Source organism: Silurus meridionalis, chromosome 4, assembly GCF_014805685.1.
Source record: "Silurus meridionalis isolate SWU-2019-XX chromosome 4, ASM1480568v1, whole genome shotgun sequence".
Lineage (NCBI taxonomy): Eukaryota > Metazoa > Chordata > Actinopteri > Siluriformes > Siluridae > Silurus > Silurus meridionalis.
Genome location: NC_060887.1, coordinates 20,048,848 through 20,068,982, shown reverse-complemented (window position 1 = coordinate 20,068,982; position 20,135 = coordinate 20,048,848). Strand labels below are relative to the sequence as shown.

General features: G+C 37.6%; 1 protein-coding gene and 1 long non-coding RNA gene across 3 annotated transcripts; one reads left to right on the top strand and one right to left on the bottom strand.

Annotated features, from left to right (window-relative positions):
- Positions 1–3,910: 3,910 nt before the first annotated feature.
- Positions 3,911–16,979, bottom strand: them4 (thioesterase superfamily member 4). Of its 2 annotated transcripts, none has more exons than XM_046848454.1 (6): positions 16,084–16,979; positions 7,646–7,832; positions 6,265–6,427; positions 5,905–6,015; positions 5,412–5,536; positions 3,911–4,442 (listed from the first exon to the last, which is right to left on the bottom strand). In XM_046848454.1, the coding sequence occupies exons 1-6, from the start codon at positions 16,222–16,224 to the stop codon at positions 4,399–4,401; spliced, it is 771 nt and encodes a 256-aa protein (XP_046704410.1). In that variant the 5' UTR covers positions 16,225–16,979; the 3' UTR covers positions 3,911–4,398. The 2 variants fall into 2 exon arrangements, with proteins under 2 accessions (XP_046704410.1, XP_046704409.1); XM_046848453.1 differs by having other exon boundaries at positions 7,646–7,835; positions 16,084–16,969.
- Positions 16,980–17,164: 185 nt separating this feature from the next.
- Positions 17,165–19,422, top strand: LOC124385249. Its single transcript, XR_006925715.1, has 4 exons — positions 17,165–17,997; positions 18,102–18,133; positions 18,749–18,869; positions 19,076–19,422. It is a non-coding gene; the product is annotated as an uncharacterized LOC124385249 (long non-coding RNA).
- Positions 19,423–20,135: the final 713 nt, after the last annotated feature.

Genomic DNA, 20,135 nt, shown 5'->3' with positions numbered 1-20,135 from the left:
ATTCAAAGTGTAAGTTTTTATATAAAGGTAGTATTTTAAGGTAGTATTTAATTTAGCAGTTTTTGTTTAGTTAGATTTACTGAGCTATTACAGACTAGATTTAATACATCTGATCAGATTTGGCTGAGTTAGCATGATACAGTGTATATGTGGTCAAAAAGAGATTGCCCTCTGTCTACACTTTAGAATTTGTACATAATTATTCCACATTATATTTACTCTGATTTATTGAGTCTGGATTGAAAAATGACAAAAATCATCAAGGTATCAATTATGCAATCTTCAGGTGTTAAGAGTACCATTTCACCACATCATACAGTATACTAAGTTATAGTATATTCAAATTATGTTAAATTAATCTGCAGTAGAGTATGTCATAAGACCTTTAAGACCTCCCCAAAGATGTAAACCACAGAGGTCTATATTAAACCTCATTAAGGTGTATGTGTACATTATGTGCAGAACATTTCAACCCTTTATGCATTTTTGAGTAAATGTTATGACCATAGTAATCATTAACATAGTAATAATTAACAATTATTAATAAGGGGGCTCTGAATGAACAACAACCAGATTGTGTCAATTAAGGTCATCGTCTTTCCTGTTAATAAATATGAAAATATATCCAGAATATCAAGATGTGCTTACACACTATGTTTCCTGACATCTGTTTCTGATTTAAAGTCCTCAACAGGCAAAATACTTGTAAAATTCCTTTAAGTGATGTGAATTTTTTTTTTATTATTATTCAGTAGTTGAGAATGACTGTCATAAATTAATAAATGTATTGTTGCATAACATTTTGCAACATGTAATTTAGATGTTTTTTTCTGACTGGTATGTGTGCCACCTTTTTGAAACAAACTAGGAGAGATAAACTGTATATTAAGTCTGGGAAATCTGGGAAATTATGGCTAATGTGGCTGCCTACAGAAAATGGACCAAAACAGTCTGAACACAGTTGTCTGAGCCACCATAGCTTTGTGGCTCAGTGGGTACAATGATAGTGGATATATGTACTGTAGATTCATGTGGCACAGTTGATTATGGAAGAGTGGGCAAGGTGTTAACCAGTTCAAATCTACCAATGGTTTCATGAGGGGAGGTAAGTGATAAAAAGTAAAAGTACTAACACATGCACATCTGGCACCAAGATACATTGAGAGGAACCAGATTCAAGAAAGTAACCCAACCTAATTTGGGTGATATCAAGAGTGTGATTATAAATCATTGAAACAATGCAAAACACCACAACAAGAGAAATACCATTAACACTGGAGTGAGTGAATATAAGTTATGTCCTTTCCAAAGTCTTTTACAGTTAGGTGACATTGTCGAACCAGGAGCTGCTGAGCAACTCATAAAATAGCTCACCATCTGAGATCATTACAGATAGAACACAACTCCTTTACGCCAAAGCCTTTAAATGTTCAATGATGGAGAAACAGCAGATGTAGAATGTTATTTTAAGTAGCAATTAAGAGGTTGTTTATCCCCAATGTCTAAACTATTCATGAAGTAGAATCGAAATGGCACTGGTACATCTCTAGATGGGTCAGGTTTATTGCGGGGTCAGCATCTTCTCTTTCAAAAATCAAAACAACTGGAGCCAGCACCCTCAGGATGGGTAGAGAAAGAGAAGCAGTGGAGAGGAATTAGTGTATCTGCTGTTAATAATATTAACAAGCACAAGAAGATAATGTGCATGTAATCAGATGTACTGGAGCAAAGGTTATGATATTTGTTATGTGTAGGCCTTGCTAAATAGATACATCTTTAATCTACGCTTAAACTGGGAGAGGGTGTCTAACACTGGAACACTGTCAGGAAGGCTATTCCAAAGTTTTTAGGAGCTCAATGTGAGAATGCTCTATTGGACTTTGCTATTCCAGTAACTAATAGATGTGTGGGGTTTGGAGATCTCAAAGAGAGAGAGAGTGTGTTAAAATACTGATAGATACATGGGCGCTAACTCATTTAGGGCTTTGTAAGTAAATAGCAATAGTTTGCAGTCAATCTGAAACTTAACAGGTCACCAGTGTAGCATTCTACTAACTGTAGCTTGTTCATTTATGATGCAGGACATCCACCTAGTAATGCATTACAATAGTCCAGTCGTTACATGATTTGTCTTTTTCTTTGTGTTGGTTTTATTTTAATTCCATTGTAATTCTTACAATTCACTGAGATAAACTGGACTCTGAATAGAAGAGACAAGTCTGCTTATGTAGGAGAGGGAGACGAGGCTGGCACACATACTTTGTGCTTGACTCATAGCACAGAGCTCCTTGACCATGCAGGCCTACTCGCTTCTGTAATAGCAATTACAGCATTTACTGAGGAAATGTTCATTATCACACATTAATGTTATAACCCAAACAAACACAATGTATGCAGGAATATTCTACAATTCAAAGCAGTTTTAGACAAGACCATGTTTACCCATCAGGAGAAATAATGCAGTGCAATTGTGCCACTAGCCCATAGGGACAATTGTTTCTCACCGATATCTACTTAACAAATTTCATTATTTTTTTTCTAATGAGATGGACATGTTATGAGGTTACAGATTCATTTGGGTTAACAGATTTTTTTCAGTGAAAGAAATAACATTATAATGAGATTAATTATAATTAATTTATGCACTAATTTGATTATTAGCATTTTAAATACTAAATAACTACAAATATCCTGTGGGTAGCAAAGAGAAAGGCTATGTGACAGAGTATGTGTGTGTGTGTGTGTGTGTGTGTGTGTGTGTGTGTGTGTGTGTGTTTTACCGTTAATACCTCAAATGGAAAAAATGGCATCGTGGATCTTCGCTTCAGTGCACCACAGAAGCCATGATGGAGAGCCAACCTGACCAGAGCCCACCTTATTCTCTCCCAAAACACAAACTCACACAAACATGCAGAGAGAGAAAGTGAGAGAGAGAGAGAAATTGCTTACTATGTGTGTCCTACATAGAGAAAGAGACGAGGGGCCCACTGGAGAGCATGGGGACAGTCTCAACCACACACTCATACATGCAAACACATACACAGACCAGTGAGGGACTGAGATCTAAAAATGATTCAACTGTATAGAACAGGCCTGAATGAAGCAGATTTAGCAGTTTTGGACCGTATTCCTAGCTTACTCTATTCCTCTATGGGATTTCATGGTTCATATACTGTATAACAAAGAAATACTTGACAAAATGTCTTTCATAGATGATGTTCCTTAGACAGATACTATATTTGGTACTTAATAAAACCTGATGCTACAGACTAAAGTGGCATCACCGTATTCTAATATATACTGAATGGGTTGCATTGAATGACTTCGTCATTCAATGAGTTGAGACCACAGTTTTTCTCACCATATGAATGTTTCTCCTTTAGATGTGGACAGCGTGTCACTCATTACCGTAATGCTGTGATATCATTAAGATCTTTTTACTGGAATAATAAAAGGAGGAGGAGGGGGGACAAGTTATGTGAGGTGCCTAGTTAAAAACTATTTCTACAGTATATAATAGAGCAGAATTAATTAGCACACAAGCACTTTACATGTCACAAGGATCACTCTTCTTCAATTACTCATACAACTAATTATTTTCTGATAGTGTAGTATTAGTTTTCTCACACTTTGCTCTTACTTTTACTGTACTTTGGACCAATTTGCCATTTAGAAGTTACTTTAGAATTGTTATGCACAAAATTAACGAGTTTCAATGGGCAGATGTTTAAAGCAGGGGTGCTTTATAACAGCCTACATAACATTTTAGGATCACATATTACATATATATATATATATATATATATATATATATATATATATATATATATATATATATATATATATATTAGATCATAATATCCAACAGATAAACATTTACTGTATTTTGCAAAATAAATAAATGTATACATACAGCTCAGAAAATCTTTATTGCAAATAAAAGATGAACTCACAAAAATCCACATATTTATTCATTCATATATTCAAATACAATACTGTAGATTTGTTTTATTATAACTGCATGCACACATGAATACCTTCTTATTTGCAAGTTATCAAGTTGATGTTAGTGGTCATTTTACTATGTTAAAAAACATAATGCATGTTATTGTTGCTAATACTTGCGGTATGTTTAAACCCATTCAAAGTCCTATCAAAATAATGTCTCGAAGGTGAATATTAAGGTTTATTTTAAAAAATTTATAAATAAAACATAGTAGTTGTGAATACATAAAGAGAGGTAGAGCAAATAACTGGTGAGTCTGATGAGTCTAAGACAGTAAACAGTTCTGTACATCCACACACATCTACACACACACACACACACACACACACACACACACACACACACACACACACACACAGAGTGTCTTCAGCGGATGATAATCGGCTTGAGGATTAAGATCCAAACAAATATCCCATTTTGAATGCTATGAATAAAGCTGTAAAGAAAGAGAGAGAGAGAGAGAGAGAGAGAGAGAGACATAGTGATTTTACAGATTTCTACATGTAAATAAATTCAATAGTGAGCAATGTTCACCCTCTGTGTTTCAACAATCTAGTTTTTAGCAATATTATTTGCACTGGATTTACAGCTGTTTTCCATATGCTGTCTTACTCCAACAGGTCTACGTCACTACCTTACAGGATAAAACATATACCAAAGTACACCACTAGAGGCACCACGTAAAACCCAAGGAGGACACCAATGCTTACAACAAGACTTCCTTGTTACTCATTTGTATGCCAGAATTACCCTTAAAATATACTTCAAAGAGCAAAACATTGAAAAATGTTTTTGAGATTAGACTTTGATGTGATTGGATCAATTACCATATTTAAATAGTTTATCCAATTAGTAATCCAACAACTATTCAACTTCTTGCTATTGAGAAAAAAACAATAAAAATGTCAGATAGACACATGGGTGCACTGCAAAACCCAAAAGCAAAAATTGAAAAAAGATCAAATTACTGTTAATTACTGTTTTAAGAATAGGTTAACTTACTAAGAATATACATGCATTGAACACTGAGCAGCCCTGCACCTGAAAAATCTGCAAGAATTGTCTGATGCAATCATCTCAACCTGGACCAAAGCACCAAAGGAACACCTTTAGAAGTAAATGCCATGAAGAATGTAAAACTATTCTGAGAGCAAAGGAAGGCCCGATCTAGCTATAGTATACTGCTCCTAGTAGTGTTCAGTGAGTCTATATTTTTCCGTTGTGCCAAGTGAGCTCACTCAGAGCAGGTGCATTATTTATCCTTTGAAGATTCAGCAGAATGCACACAATTGCACATGGCCATATTGCTATTATAATGGGTTTTACAAACCATAGCTAGACTATGATCAATAATATCTAGGCTAGTCTATTATTATTATCAGTTTTAAACATATGGAATATCTACCTGTAGCCTCGGTGTGTAATTTGGATTCATCAGTACTGGTCACTCTACAGGATACAAAGATTTTCTTGCCTTCGACACGATCCAGAGCACTGTGAAGCACAACTACACTACCCAGTGGTACTGGACTGTGTATTGAAAACAGACAAGAAGTGTTGGTTAGTAAGACTGTTAGGAGTAGAATCATATTAAACTACCCATAATAGTGCAAAAAAACTTTAAATGCACCTGTGTTTTAGGTGGTAGCACAAAGAATTACTGTGATGATTAAAGTTAGAATTCTATTATAGATATTTAAAATGTGATTTTGTAATGCAGGTTGCAGCATATGACCTTTTTTTTGTGAAAACAAGTATGAGTTAAAAGACAAGCAGAAATCCCATGGTTCGACAATTCTCGCATATTTATTTAGAAACATGCAAGACTTTAAAACACCTACTAAACTCTGTGTATTTTGTAGTGAGTTTGCACCTTTAAGGTAATAGATTCTGTATACCTGCGATAGTTGATATTGAGGTTGGCAGTCATAACAGGCCCAGCCAGGTAACCAGCAAGAGTCCCTGTCACTGTATCGATCATGGTGGCGATTGCTCCACCGTGCACATGTCTGTGGCACAGGAAATCACTTTTACACCACTTCCTTTGCTGAAGGGACTTTCCCCTTCTCTCACTAACAGGAGTACAGGTTATTTTTCCATTCAGTGTCCTATTTTGGGTATTATAGGTTTAGGCCTCACTTTGTAATTAAGCGCTGAAAGTTTTAGTTAGACACATCTTTGCTAAAATCATTGATCATCATCAATTATAGAATGTATAATATGTGTAATATAATATGTTCAGTGCAGCGTTTGCTCACCCAGGAGGCCCCTCCAGTAAATGTCCAGGTTGAAACACACACACACATCTCTTTTCCTGCTGGTTCAAAAAAACCACATACTCGAACGCTGCCCCTAGATCTTTAATGTTTCTTGTGAAGAGTCTGGATTTAGACTGGATTATTTTACTCAGGCACACGCCGCCTACCAGATCCAAAAACAAACAGAAATTATATGTTGCTGTTATGCATTTTAAGGCATTACACAACACTGTGAGGAGCAGAACAATTCGACAACAAATTGCATGTATAGCACGTAATGCTTGTGTGAGCAATTTTATTAAAGTAGGATCACTGTGCAAAACCACACACAAGAATATATATGAAGGCGAAGAGACTGCTCGGCCTGAAAGTGCTGAAGTGTATGTGTGTAGTTCATGTAAATGTAACAATAGTGTGTTGTACAATGTTGGCTGTATTACATTTAAGTGGTCTTTTTATATTAGAATTATGAGAGTAGTTTTATATAGAGACAGTTTTACTACATTTACATGCAGTACAATAGTAGTATGTATAGTGTACAAGGCCACTCACTCTGTTATACCTATGACAAAGTGTACATGTAGTGTAAAATAAACTGTATACTAAATCCTTTTTCTGACTGATTTTCTAAATGCTTTACAGTACAAACTATTATGTTTTGCCACATGTGGTAATGTAACAAGTATTTTCTTACGTTTATTTACAATTTACATGTTATATTTATACAAAGGTAAATGGCATTGCTGATTTGGTGATTCTTTATGTAAACCTTGAACTTTAAATACTGTATTTTGTTATACATCCAATTACACATTTGATTAGAGTCTTAATTAAACAAAATTCATATGATCATGGTGGTATACACACTTTATCACATGTCTTACCCATAATAGCCTAATAAAGATCTGCCTAAATGTTAAATACAGCTAAAAAACCTCTTTTTTTTTTTTGTTTCTATTAATATAGCACAAGGAGCAACGTAGAAGCATATTTTCGTAAAGTATTTAAAACAAAAGATTTATTATACATCCGCAGTTTACATTTGCGTAACAGGGTGTGTCTTAATTCATTTTCTTTATTTCATAACATTCTTAAATAAGAGACAGGTCTAACTAAAAAGCAGCTGGAAAATATGGCTTGGCTCAAGGAACAGCCAGTTGATTTCACTTTTTTTTTTTTTTTCTTTGGTCTAAAATGTTTAACAATCTGACATATTTTCTTTACAAGAAGTTAAGTTAAGCGTAAATGGAAGCGCTTTTAAATGATTTTCTTAAATAAAACAGGGCTAGTGGAATATAACAGAATTCAATAAGACATTAAGCTTTCATGAGCAAAAATGGACACAATTGGCTACAAAAGAAACAAATTCCTTATCGCACACCTCTAACGTATTTGAGAGTGCGGTTGTAACTGGGCAGCTTGCGCCAAGTCCCCGTCTTCCCACTTTCTTCAGTTTCGGCTTCACACAGTGCATTATAACGATTATAAACGTCCTGCATCTCTGCACTCCAGGATGCATTGGGCTGGCTGAAGTCCCGCGACTTTACACTGAAGGGCCACAGTGACATCTTCTGGGTAAAGAGATGAAAGTCAGACAGTGTTATATATAAAGCATATTCCCAATCAGAGAACTTGTACTATCTGCACAGAATAAATAATAATAATAATAATAATAATAATAATAACTAGGTGGATGTCCTGCTTCATTAATAAACAAGCTTCAGTTAGTCCAGAATGCAGCAGCCAGAGTTCTTACAAGGTCAAAAAAATATGATCACATAACCCCGATCTTATCGTCCCTACATTGGCTTCCTGTTAAGTTTCGAATAGACTACAAACTATTACTTCTCACTTATAAAGCACTAAATGGTTTGGCTCCCGTGTATCTATCCAGTCTTTTAACACGCTACAATCCGCCACGCTCCCTGAGATCTCAAAACTCTGGGCTTCTAGTAGTTCCTAGAATAGCAAAGTCCACTAAAGGTGGTAGAGCATTTTCACATTTAGCTCCTAAACTCTGGAATAGTCTTCCTGACGGTGTTCGGGGCTCAGACACACTCACCCAATTTAAGTGTAGATTAAAACGTATCTTTTAGCAAAGCCTACACATAACACACATCACATCATAACCTTGTGCTCCAGAACATCTGATCACATGCACATTATCAACTTGTGCTGTTAATATCATGAACAGCAGCTACGCTAATTCCTCTCCACTGCTTCTCTTTCTCTCCCCATCCCGAGGCATCCTGAGGTTGCTCCAGCTCCAGTCACCTCCCACCTCGTGATGATTACGGACCTTTAAAGAAGTAGATGCCGAACTCACAAACATCCTGAACCATCTAGAGACGTACCAGTGCCATTTGGATCCCGCTACATGTGTGGAGTTTTGACATTGGACCTCCTGGAGTGTTTAAAGGCTCTGGCATGGAGAAGCTGATGCTGGATCTGTGGTGATCACAAATGCTGAGCTTATAAAACTCGGAGCTACTAACCATATAGACTGTTTAAGACTGCAGAAAGAACATTACTTATAATCTTATACTCCAGTAATCATGTTAGTTCTCACTCTCCAGTGTTCTGTATTGTTGAAAGATTTATGATCAAACTCTTGATGTCACCCAGATGAGGATGGGTTCCCCTTTTGAGTCTGGTTCCTCTCAAGGTTTCTTCCTCATAACATCTAAGGGAGTTTTTCCTTGCCACAGTCGCCACGGCTTGCTCATCAGGGACAAATGCACACCATTCACCATCACTGTTGATTTGTGTAAAGCTGCTTTGAGACAATGTCTGTTGTGAAAAGCGCTATACAAATAAACTTGACTTGACTTGACTTAATAATAATAATAATAAGTACTCATTAAAAAGGTTTAAACATGATTGATCATGTAGCTCGCTCTTCAGGACTGACATTTTAGCATGTTCTGCTTTGAAGAAATGTTTCTGGGTTAAGCAGGACATCCTGTGTCTGTTAATCATATTTATTCGCTTAAAATTATTTATTTGCATTTTCTACATATATCTGTTTGTCTGTTACAGGCCCATTAAATTCACAAACATTTCACAAACCCACTATGATTGACAATTGTTGCTTTCCTGTTCCAGTAGAATTATAATTAATATTATATATATATATATATATATATATATATATATATATATATATATATATATATATATATATATATATATATATATATTAACGGAAAATCCATAAATTAGCCGCTTTGTTGTTTAAGCCGCAGGGTTCAAAGCGTAGGAAAAAGTAGCGGCTTATAGTCCGAAAATACGGTGTATACACACACACACACACACACACACACACACACACACACACACACACACACACACACACACACACACACACACACTAAAATAAAATATATATATATATATATATATATATATATATATATATATATATATATATATATATATATATATATATATAAGTAGCGGCTTATAGTCCGAAAATACGGTGTATACACACACACACACACACACACACACACACACACACACACACTAAAATAAAATATATATATATATATATATATATATATATATATATATACAGTGAGGAAAATAAGTATTTGAACACCCTGCTATTTTGCAAGTTCTCCCACTTAGAAATCATGGAGGGTCTGAAATTGTCATCGAGGTGCATGTCCACTGTGAGAGACATAATCTAAAAAAAAAATCCAGAAATCACAATATATGATTTTTAAACTATTTATTTGTATGATACAGCTGCAAATAAGTATTTGAACACCTGTCTATCAGCTAGAATTCTGACCCTCAAAGACCTGTTAGTCTGCCTTTAAAATGTCCACCTCCACCACATTTATTATCCTAAATTAGATGCACCTGTTTGAGGTCGTTAGCTGCATAAAGACACCTGTCCACCCCATACAATCAGTAAGAATCCAACTACTAACATGGCCAAGACCAAAGAGCTGTCCAAAGACACTAGAGACAAAATTGTACACCTCCACAAGGCTGGAAAGGGCTACGGGGAAATTGCCAAGCTTGGTGAAAAAAGGTCCACTGGAGCAATCATTGGAAAATGGAAGAAGCTAAACATGACTGTCAATCTCCTCGGACTGGGGCTCCATGCAAGATCTCACCGTGGGGTCTCAATGATCCTAAGGAAGGTGAGAAATCAGCCCAGAACTACACGGGAGGAGCTGGTCAATGACCTGAAAAGAGCTGGGACCACTATTTCCAAGGTTACTGTTGGTAATACACCAAGACATCATGGTTTGAAATCATGCATGGCACGGAAGGTTCCCCTGCTTAAACCAGCACATGTCCAGGCACGTCTTAAGTTTGCCAATGACCATTTGGATGATCCAGAGGAGTCATGGGAGAAAGTCATGTGGTCAGACGAGACCAAAATAGAACTTTTGGGTCATAATTCCACTAAACGTGTTTGGAGGAAGAAGAATGATGAGTACCATCCCAAGAACACCATCCCTACTGTGAAGCATGGGGGTGGTAGCATCATGCTTTGGGGGTGTTTTTCTGCACATGGGACAGGGCGACTGCACTGTATTAAGGAGAGGATGACCGGGGCCATGTATTGCAAGATTTTGGGGAACATCCTCCTTTCCTCAGTTAGAGCATTGAAGATGGGTCGAGGCTGGGTCTTCCAACATGACAATGACCTGAAGCACACAGCCAGGATAACCAAGGAGTGGCTCTGTAAGAAGCATATCAAGGTTCTGGCGTGGCCTAGCCCGTCTCAGACCCAAACCCAATAGAGAATCTTTGGAGGAGCTCAAACTCCGTGTTTTCAGCTGAAAATCCGTGCGCTTTGGGAAGAAAAGCGCAGCCGTTGAGAGAGTGCCGGTGGGAAGGCACGTACCGGGATACGCATGCGCGATAACAACGACCGCCGTGAACCAACATATACCAACAATAACGGACAGTGAGAGTGTGGAAGTTTAAATAGGAGCTGGTGATGATGCTAAACGAGCACCATATGTGCGCGATTGAAGCGGAGCTTCAGAGAAAGCGACCGAGAAAGCACCTGACACGCTGAAGGGGCGAAGGGGCGTGGCAGGTGGATTCCTGATTGATAAACATGTACTGTATGTATTTTTATAGCATGTCTTCATCAAACAAATCGCGGCAACGCTGTTATGTAAAAAAAAAAACCTTCAAAAACACGTGCATGCACATTCTCATTTATTAACGCACATCATGTACATAAAGAAATTTCAAGCACGTTAATATATTGCCGTCATTTTGATTTTCGTTTATCTCGATCATCAGTTACCTTGATGCTTTTTGGCGACCCCTAGGACATCGACATAACCGGGTTCCACTGTATATATATATATATATATATATATATATATATATATATATATATATATATATATATATATATATATATATATATATATATATTGTACATATGTATGTTAGTAGGTATCACATGACTAGAAAATCCTTAGGATTGTAGCTGATTGAGATAGAAGAGTATCTGCAAGAGTGAAAGGGAAAGTTTATAGGACTGTGGTGAGATCTAAGATGTTGTATGGTTTAGAGACAGTGGCATTGAGTAAAAGACAGGAGGTGGGGCTGAAGGTAGCAGAGCTAAAGATGTTGAGGTTTTTGTTGGGAGTGATGATGATGGACAGGATTAGAAATTAGTTTATTAGGGGACAGAGCATGTAGGATGTTTTGGAGACAAGGTGAGGGAGGTGAGATTGAGATGGTTTGGACATGTGCAGAGGAGGGACATGGGGTATATTAGTAGGAGAATGCTGAGGATGGAGCCACCAGGAAGGAGGAAAGAAAAGGTCAAGGAGGAGGTTTATGGATGTGGTGAGGAAGACACACTCACCCAATTTAAGTGTAGATTAAAAACGTATCTTTTAGCAAAGCCTACACATAACACACATCACATCATAACCTTGTGCTCCAGAACATCTGATCACATGCACATTATCAACTTGTGCTGTTAATATCATGAACAGCAGCTACGCTAATTCCTCTCCACTGCTTCTCTTTCTCTCCCCATCCCGAGGCATCCTGAGGTTGCTCCAGCTCAGTCACCTCCCACCTCGTGATGATTACGGACCTTTAAAGTAGATGCCGAACTCACAAACATCCTGAACCATCTAGAGGCGTACCAGTGCCATTTGGATCCCGCTACATGTGTGGAGTTTTGACATTGGACCTCCTGGAGTGTTTAAAGGCTCTGGCATGGAGAAGCTGATGCTGGATCTGTGGTGATCACAAATGCTGAGCTTATAAAACTCGGAGCTACTAACCATATAGACTGTTTAAGACTGCAGAAAGAACATTACTTATAATCTTATACTCCAGTAATCATGTTAGTTCTCACTCTCCAGTGTTCTGTATTGTTGAAAGATTTATGATCAAACTCTTGATGTCACCCAGATGAGGATGGGTTCCCCTTTTGAGTCTGGTTCCTCTCAAGGTTTCTTCCTCATAACATCTAAGGGAGTTTTTCCTTGCCACAGTCGCCACGGCTTGCTCATCAGGGACAAATGCACACCATTCACCATCACTGTTGATTTGTGTAAAGCTGCTTTGAGACAATGTCTGTTGTGAAAAGCGCTATACAAATAAACTTGACTTGACTTGACTTAATAATAATAATAATAATAAGTACTCATTAAAAAAGGTTTAAACATGATTGATCATGTAGCTCGCTCTTCAGGACTGACATTTTAGCATGTTCTGCTTTGAAGAAATGTTTCTGGGTTAAGCAGGACATCCTGTGTCTGTTAATCATATTTATTCGCTTAAAAATTATTTATTTGCATTTTTCTACATATATCTGTTTGTCTGTTACAGGCCCATTAAATTCACAAACATTTCACAAACCCACTATGATTGACAATTGTTGCTTTCCTGTTCCAGTAGAATTATAATTAATATTATATATATATATATATATATATATATATATATATATATATATATATATATATATATATATATATATATATATATATTAACCCTGGAAAAATCCATAAATTAGCCGCTTTGTTGTTTAAGCCGCAGGGTTCAAAGCGTAGGAAAAAAGTAGCGGCTTATAGTCCGAAAATACGGTGTATACACACACACACACACACACACACACACACACACACACACACACACACACACACACACACACACACACACACACTAAAATAAAATATATATATATATATATATATATATATATATATATATATATATATATATATATATATATATATATATAAGTAGCGGCTTATAGTCCGAAAATACGGTGTATACACACACACACACACACACACACACACACACACACACACTAAAATAAAATATATATATATATATATATATATATATATATATATATATATATATATATATATATATATATATATACAGTGAGGAAAATAAGTATTTGAACACTCTGCTATTTTGCAAGTTCTCCCACTTAGAAATCATGGAGGGTCTGAAATTGTCATCGTAGGTGCATGTCCACTGTGAGAGACATAATCTAAAAAAAAAAAATCCAGAAATCACAATATATGATTTTTAAACTATTTATTTGTATGATACAGCTGCAAATAAGTATTTGAACACCTGTCTATCAGCTAGAATTCTGACCCTCAAAGACCTGTTAGTCTGCCTTTAAAATGTCCACCTCCACCACATTTATTATCCTAAATTAGATGCACCTGTTTGAGGTCGTTAGCTGCATAAAGACACCTGTCCACCCCATACAATCAGTAAGAATCCAACTACTAACATGGCCAAGACCAAAGAGCTGTCCAAAGACACTAGAGACAAAATTGTACACCTCCACAAGGCTGGAAAGGGCTACGGGGAAATTGCCAAGCTTGGTGAAAAAAGGTCCACTGGAGCAATCATTGGAAAATGGAAGAAGCTAAACATGACTGTCAATCTCCCTCGGACTGGGGCTCCATGCAAGATCTCACCTCGTGGGGTCTCAATGATCCTAAGGAAGGTGAGAAATCAGCCCAGAACTACACGGGAGGAGCTGGTCAATGACCTGAAAAGAGCTGGGACCACCGTTTCCAAGGTTACTGTTGGTAATACACCAAGACATCATGGTTTGAAATCATGCATGGCACGGAAGGTTCCCCTGCTTAAACCAGCACATGTCCAGGCACGTCTTAAGTTTGCCAATGACCATTTGGATGATCCAGAGGAGTCATGGGAGAAAGTCATGTGGTCAGACGAGACCAAAATAGAACTTTTGGGTCATAATTCCACTAAACGTGTTTGGAGGAAGAAGAATGATGAGTACCATCCCAAGAACACCATCCCTACTGTGAAGCATGGGGGTGGTAGCATCATGCTTTGGGGGTGTTTTTCTGCACATGGGACAGGGCGACTGCACTGTATTAAGGAGAGGATGACCGGGGCCATGTATTGCAAGATTTTGGGGAACATCCTCCTTTCCTCAGTTAGAGCATTGAAGATGGGTCGAGGCTGGGTCTTCCAACATGACAATGACCTGAAGCACACAGCCAGGATAACCAAGGAGTGGCTCTGTAAGAAGCATATCAAGGTTCTGGCGTGGCCTAGCCCGTCTCCAGACCCAAACCCAATAGAGAATCTTTGGAGGGAGCTCAAACTCCGTGTTTTTCAGCTGAAAATCCGCGGTGCGCTTTGGGAAGAAAAGCGCAGCCGTTGAGAGAGTGCCGGTGGGAAGGCACGTACCGGGATACGCATGCGCGATAACAACGACCGCCGTGAACCAACATATACCAACAATAACGGACAGTGAGAGTGTGGAAGTTTAAATAGGAGCTGGTGATGATGCTAAACGAGCACCATATGTGCGCGATTGAAGCGGAGCTTCAGAGAAAGCGACCGAGAAAGCACCTGACACGCTGAAGGGGGCCGAAGGGGGCGTGGCAGGTGGATTCCTGATTGATAAACATGTACTGTATGTATTTTTATAGCATGTCTTCATCAAACAAATCGCGGCAACGCTGTTATGTAAAAAAACCTTCAAAACACGTGCATGCACATTCTCATTTATTAACGCACATCATGTACATAAAGAAATTTCAAGCACGTTAATATATTGCCGTCATTTTGATTTTCGTTTATCTCGATCATCGGTTACCTCGATGCTTTTTGGCGACCCCCTAGGACATCGACATAACCGGGTTCCACTGTATATATATATATATATATATATATATATATATATATATATATATATATATATATATATATATATATAAAAATGTATGTATATATATTGTACATATGTATGTTAGTAGGTATCACATGACTAGAAAATCCTTAGGATTGTAGCTGATTGAGATAGAAGAGTATCTGCGGTGTGAAAGGGAAAGTTTATAGGACTGTGGTGAGATCTAAGATGTTGTATGGTTTAGAGACAGTGGCATTGAGTAAAAGACAGGAGGTGGGGCTGAAGGTAGCAGAGCTAAAGATGTTGAGGTTTTTGTTGGGAGTGATGATGATGGACAGGATTAGAAATTAGTTTATTAGGGGGACAGAGCATGTAGGATGTTTTGGAGACAAGGTGAGGGAGGTGAGATTGAGATGGTTTGGACATGTGCAGAGGAGGGACATGGGGTATATTAGTAGGAGAATGCTGAGGATGGAGCCACCAGGAAGGAGGAAAAGAAAAAGGTCAAGGAGGAGGTTTATGGATGTGGTGAGGGAAGACATGCAGGTGGTTGGTGTGAAAGAGACAGATGTAGAGGACAGGGTGATCCGCTGTGGCGACCCCTAATGGGAGAAGCTGAAAGAAGAAGAAGAGGATTGAAGCTGATTGGACAGGAAACATGATGAACTTACCGACAGGCCTCGCGTGTTCCAGTGCGCTGTTTGCCAGATCTCCAGGCTTTTACCCACAGTCTGCTGAGAAACAACATCCTGATACAGTGCAGGCCAATGAGGAATGAACCTCAACGCGGCTTGGAAGCAGCGTCGCAGCATAATAAAGCTCTGTCAGGGTTAATCACGAAACCTGGCACGCGCTTATTTAAAAAATAACGGATCTGGCAACATTCTCTGACTAGCGCGTTCTATGAACAGGCATGAGTCGGCACCTAGCATATGCACACTGACCTCCGTGTTACAGATGGAATCGGTAACTAAACCCTATAGTATTTTCTTCGTATGGGTATAAATTTTGATTTCTCCCGACGATCTAACGAAGCTGGAAACCCAACAGGGTGCCGGTGACTTTGAATGATGTAAAAGACGCGGATGACCGCTGCTCGTACTTCCTGGAGACGGAGGAGAGTTTCAATTCAGCAATCCAGCCTTCACTATCACTAGCTCCATTAAGACCCGGGGGGAAGTGGTGCGGGGTGTCATGAGCTTTTAAAAAAGAAACTAACTCCATGCACTTACTTCACATTTGATCTAATGACGCTCAGCTGACACAAGTTTTAAAAGTAATGTAGGTAAATTGAGTTCAGAGTGAAACTAGGGGAAGTGTCTAGTGTATGAGTAAAGGTCAGATGAGACTTGTTATCGGAGGTGTTGGAGGGAATTGTAGAGACGCGTGTTTTCTGTGAATCTATGAGCCATACAGTAAAATACCATGAAAACACTGACACGATCATAAGCAAAGATCAGCGACCAGCGGTCTGTAAACAAAACGCAGCTGTGTGTTGGGGCGCGTTTGACCATTGTGACCATTGATACACTATATAGTGTCTTTAGTGCGCTCTCTCTCTCTCTCTCTCTCTCTCTCTCTCTCCTGAGATCCACCTGATCCGCCACCTCTGGATGGAGTTATTTTCTATTGGAGATGCAGTGCAGCTGAGGATGGTTCCACTTTAACAGCCCAAAAATCCATTAAGTCACTGAGCACAACAAAAACTATGAGGATGGATTTGTACTATAATTAATTGTAATTTCATTAATATCAACAGTCTCCTACAATGGCTTAGGACTTTGCTTTGCTTAGACAGTTTTGCATTAAGGACCCATCACTGCACAGTACACCTCAACAATGATTCAACTATAATGAATGAACATTTGGTGTCACCAAGATGAGGTTCTCTTTAGAGTCAGGTTATAAAATTGAAATGTATATGTTAGTATCTATGAGTTTAGAGCTATAAGTTTAGATACTAACATATACATTCCAATTTTATAACCTCATCATCTCTGTTAAGCTACTTTGGCACAATGTCCATTGGTAAAATCGCTATACAAATTGAATTGATAGCTGTAATATATTGTTTACTGGTATATAATTATGATCATCTAAAAGCTTTTCCTTTAGTTCAGTGCGATAACAATCCTGCTTTAAGTGAATGGTTTTTATTTTCCACAGCTAACTAACTTGTGTGTTTGACTCACTATCTGTGCACCCGAGACATCACTTCAGAGTGAACTACAGTGTGATTACACATAACAAACATTTTATAATTCTGTGTAATTATTTGGGAACATGAAAAATATGTAAATCCAAAAGCTGTTTTTGGAGCCGAATGAGTCGGCCTTTGTTCGTGAGCTGAAACATTAGCCCTGAATCACTCAACTGCACATGGTGTTGAAATCACATGACCAGAACACGTTACCTTAACAACCTAACTGAAAGCTTCCATAGTTACCTTGTAAAACCCTCGACGGCTAAATGACCTGAAGCATAAAAATGTTTTTGTATCGTAAGAAGCTCAGTATTGTTGAAATGGCTGCTTAAACCGAACAGTCTTTAGGAATTCTGCTGTACTGAAAGAAGACAGAATAGAGGTAATTATTACACATTTTTCTTGTCTGATTAAATGTCACCAGTGAATATTCGGTTTACAGAAAATATTCTTACACTTATCACCACTGTCTTCTTTCTTTTCTAGAAAATGGCACACAGACTTGATCAACTAGAAAGGTTTGTTTTCATCATTTGTTGTCACCCCAACAATGACATTGTGTGTGTGTGTGTGTGTGTGTGTGTGGGTGTGTGTGTGTGTGTGTGTGTGTGTGTGTGTGTGTGTGTGTGCGTGCGTGCGTGCTGATCCCTAGATTAGTTTAGTGGCATAACAACCTTAGAAACACTTTAAAACAATGTGTATACAAGATTTTTGTAGTTTGTAAATATGTTTGTACTAGTTTTCCACATGCCATCATGTCATTACTAATTCACTGCTTTTGTAAAAAATGTTATTACCTGTATCATATTTCCTCATTACCGGTTCCCTGATGGTCCTGTTCCACTGTTGAAGAAAAGTGTGAAGTGTGTAATGTGTAGTAAGAGCTGAGCTGTATTTATAATTATTTATCTTACTTATATGGTAGATCTACTTGATGAAATATGCAATATCAAATAATTGATTTCTGCTTTTGTTTTCAGCTGAAGTTTTTTGCTCAATTATCCTACCAAATATTCTCTAAATTATATAACAAGGAAGTCTAAAACAGATTTACAGCCTTTGATATGCAAATAATTTTTATCCTTTTTGCCATCTGCTCACAATCCTCATATAACTGGTTTATCTGTTTCAAGGAGCAGTTATGTTAAGCATGGATCAGAATTTGAAGAAGCCACCCAAACTGGTTTTGCCAAGTCCTTGTTACATCTGGAGCTCGCCAAAGACGCTAGGTTGGGTCGTGCTGCGCTCATACTGGTAGGCAGAGAACGTCGAAGAGAAGAACCTGGTCATTTGCCAGATATGTTCTATTCATTATATAAGCAATCCTGTTTATACTAATATACATAAAATAACTTCTAAAATCTCCCCTCAAAAATCTATAAGTTTTAAAAATCCCCACTCAGTGCTTACAAGTAGATAAAGAGATAAACTACTCTGCTTTATCTGTCATGTTTTAAAAGGTGCGTAGGGAGGCACTGCGCAGAGTTCTGGATGAAGAGAGACAACTTTATTCCAAAGAACTGAGCAAAAAGGGCCTGGCCATTTATCAGGAAAGGATATAAATCTTTTACACAGCACTGTAATAAACCTTCACAAACAAACCTTTCTTATCCTCCTCACCTACTAACATTCACATCCTTGTTTTCAATACATCTTCAGTACATTGGGATTGTACTTTTATTAATATATTACATGAGATTATCCATTGTCTAAGTCCATCAAAACAGTTTGTAGATGTACTGTATGAGAATGGAAAAAAAACCTGAAATAAATATGAACGATTACAGCTGTACAGTCACATTTAAAATGATTGGGAGTGTTTTGCTATCCACCGAAGGTTTTTGGTTTGAGAATTTTAGCTTTTATTTGCCAGATGCATTAACAACATTCTTCAGTGTTTAAGTCCCTTAACCCTCTCTGGTCCATGGGCGCTGTATCATGGCTGGCCCTACACTCTGATCACAACTTGCTGGGATATGCAAAGAAAGGATTTCACTGTGCTGTAATGTATGTACAGTACAGACCAAAAGTTTGGACACACCTTCTCATTCAAAGAGTTTTCTTTATTTTCATGACTATGAAAATTGTAGATTCACACTGAAGGCATCAAAACTATGAATTAACACACGTGGAATTATATATGGAATTATATACATAACAAAAAAGTGAACTGAAAATATGTCATATTGTAGGCTCTTCAAAGTAGGCATCAAGAGAATGCCAAGAGTGTGCAAAGCAGTAATCTAAGCAAAAGGTGGCTACAATATGACATTTTCAGTTGTTTCACACTTTTTTGTTAAGTATATAATTCCACATGTGTTAATTCATAGTTTTGATGCCTTCAGTGTGACTCTACAATTTTCATAGTGTATTTCTATATATGCTATATTGCTATATATGTCACTTGTAGTAATCTTTTTAGATGTATGTACTGTAGAAGTGTACATGCAGTAAGTTTTTTCCCTGAATCTACAGGGAGTGCAGAATTATTAGGCAAGTTGTATTTTTGAGGATTAATTT

Coding starts and splice junctions, on each gene's coding strand:
- them4 (XM_046848453.1), bottom strand. CDS start 16,224: ATGCTGCGACGCTGCTTCCAAGCCGCGTTGAGGTTCATTCCTCATTGG. Junction 7,836..16,083: donor GGAACACGCGAGGCCTGTCG/GTAAGTTCATCA, acceptor CTCTTTACCCAG/AAGATGTCACTGTGGCCCTT. Junction 6,016..6,264: donor TTACTGGAGGGGCCTCCTGG/GTGAGCAAACGC, acceptor CCTGTGCCACAG/ACATGTGCACGGTGGAGCAA.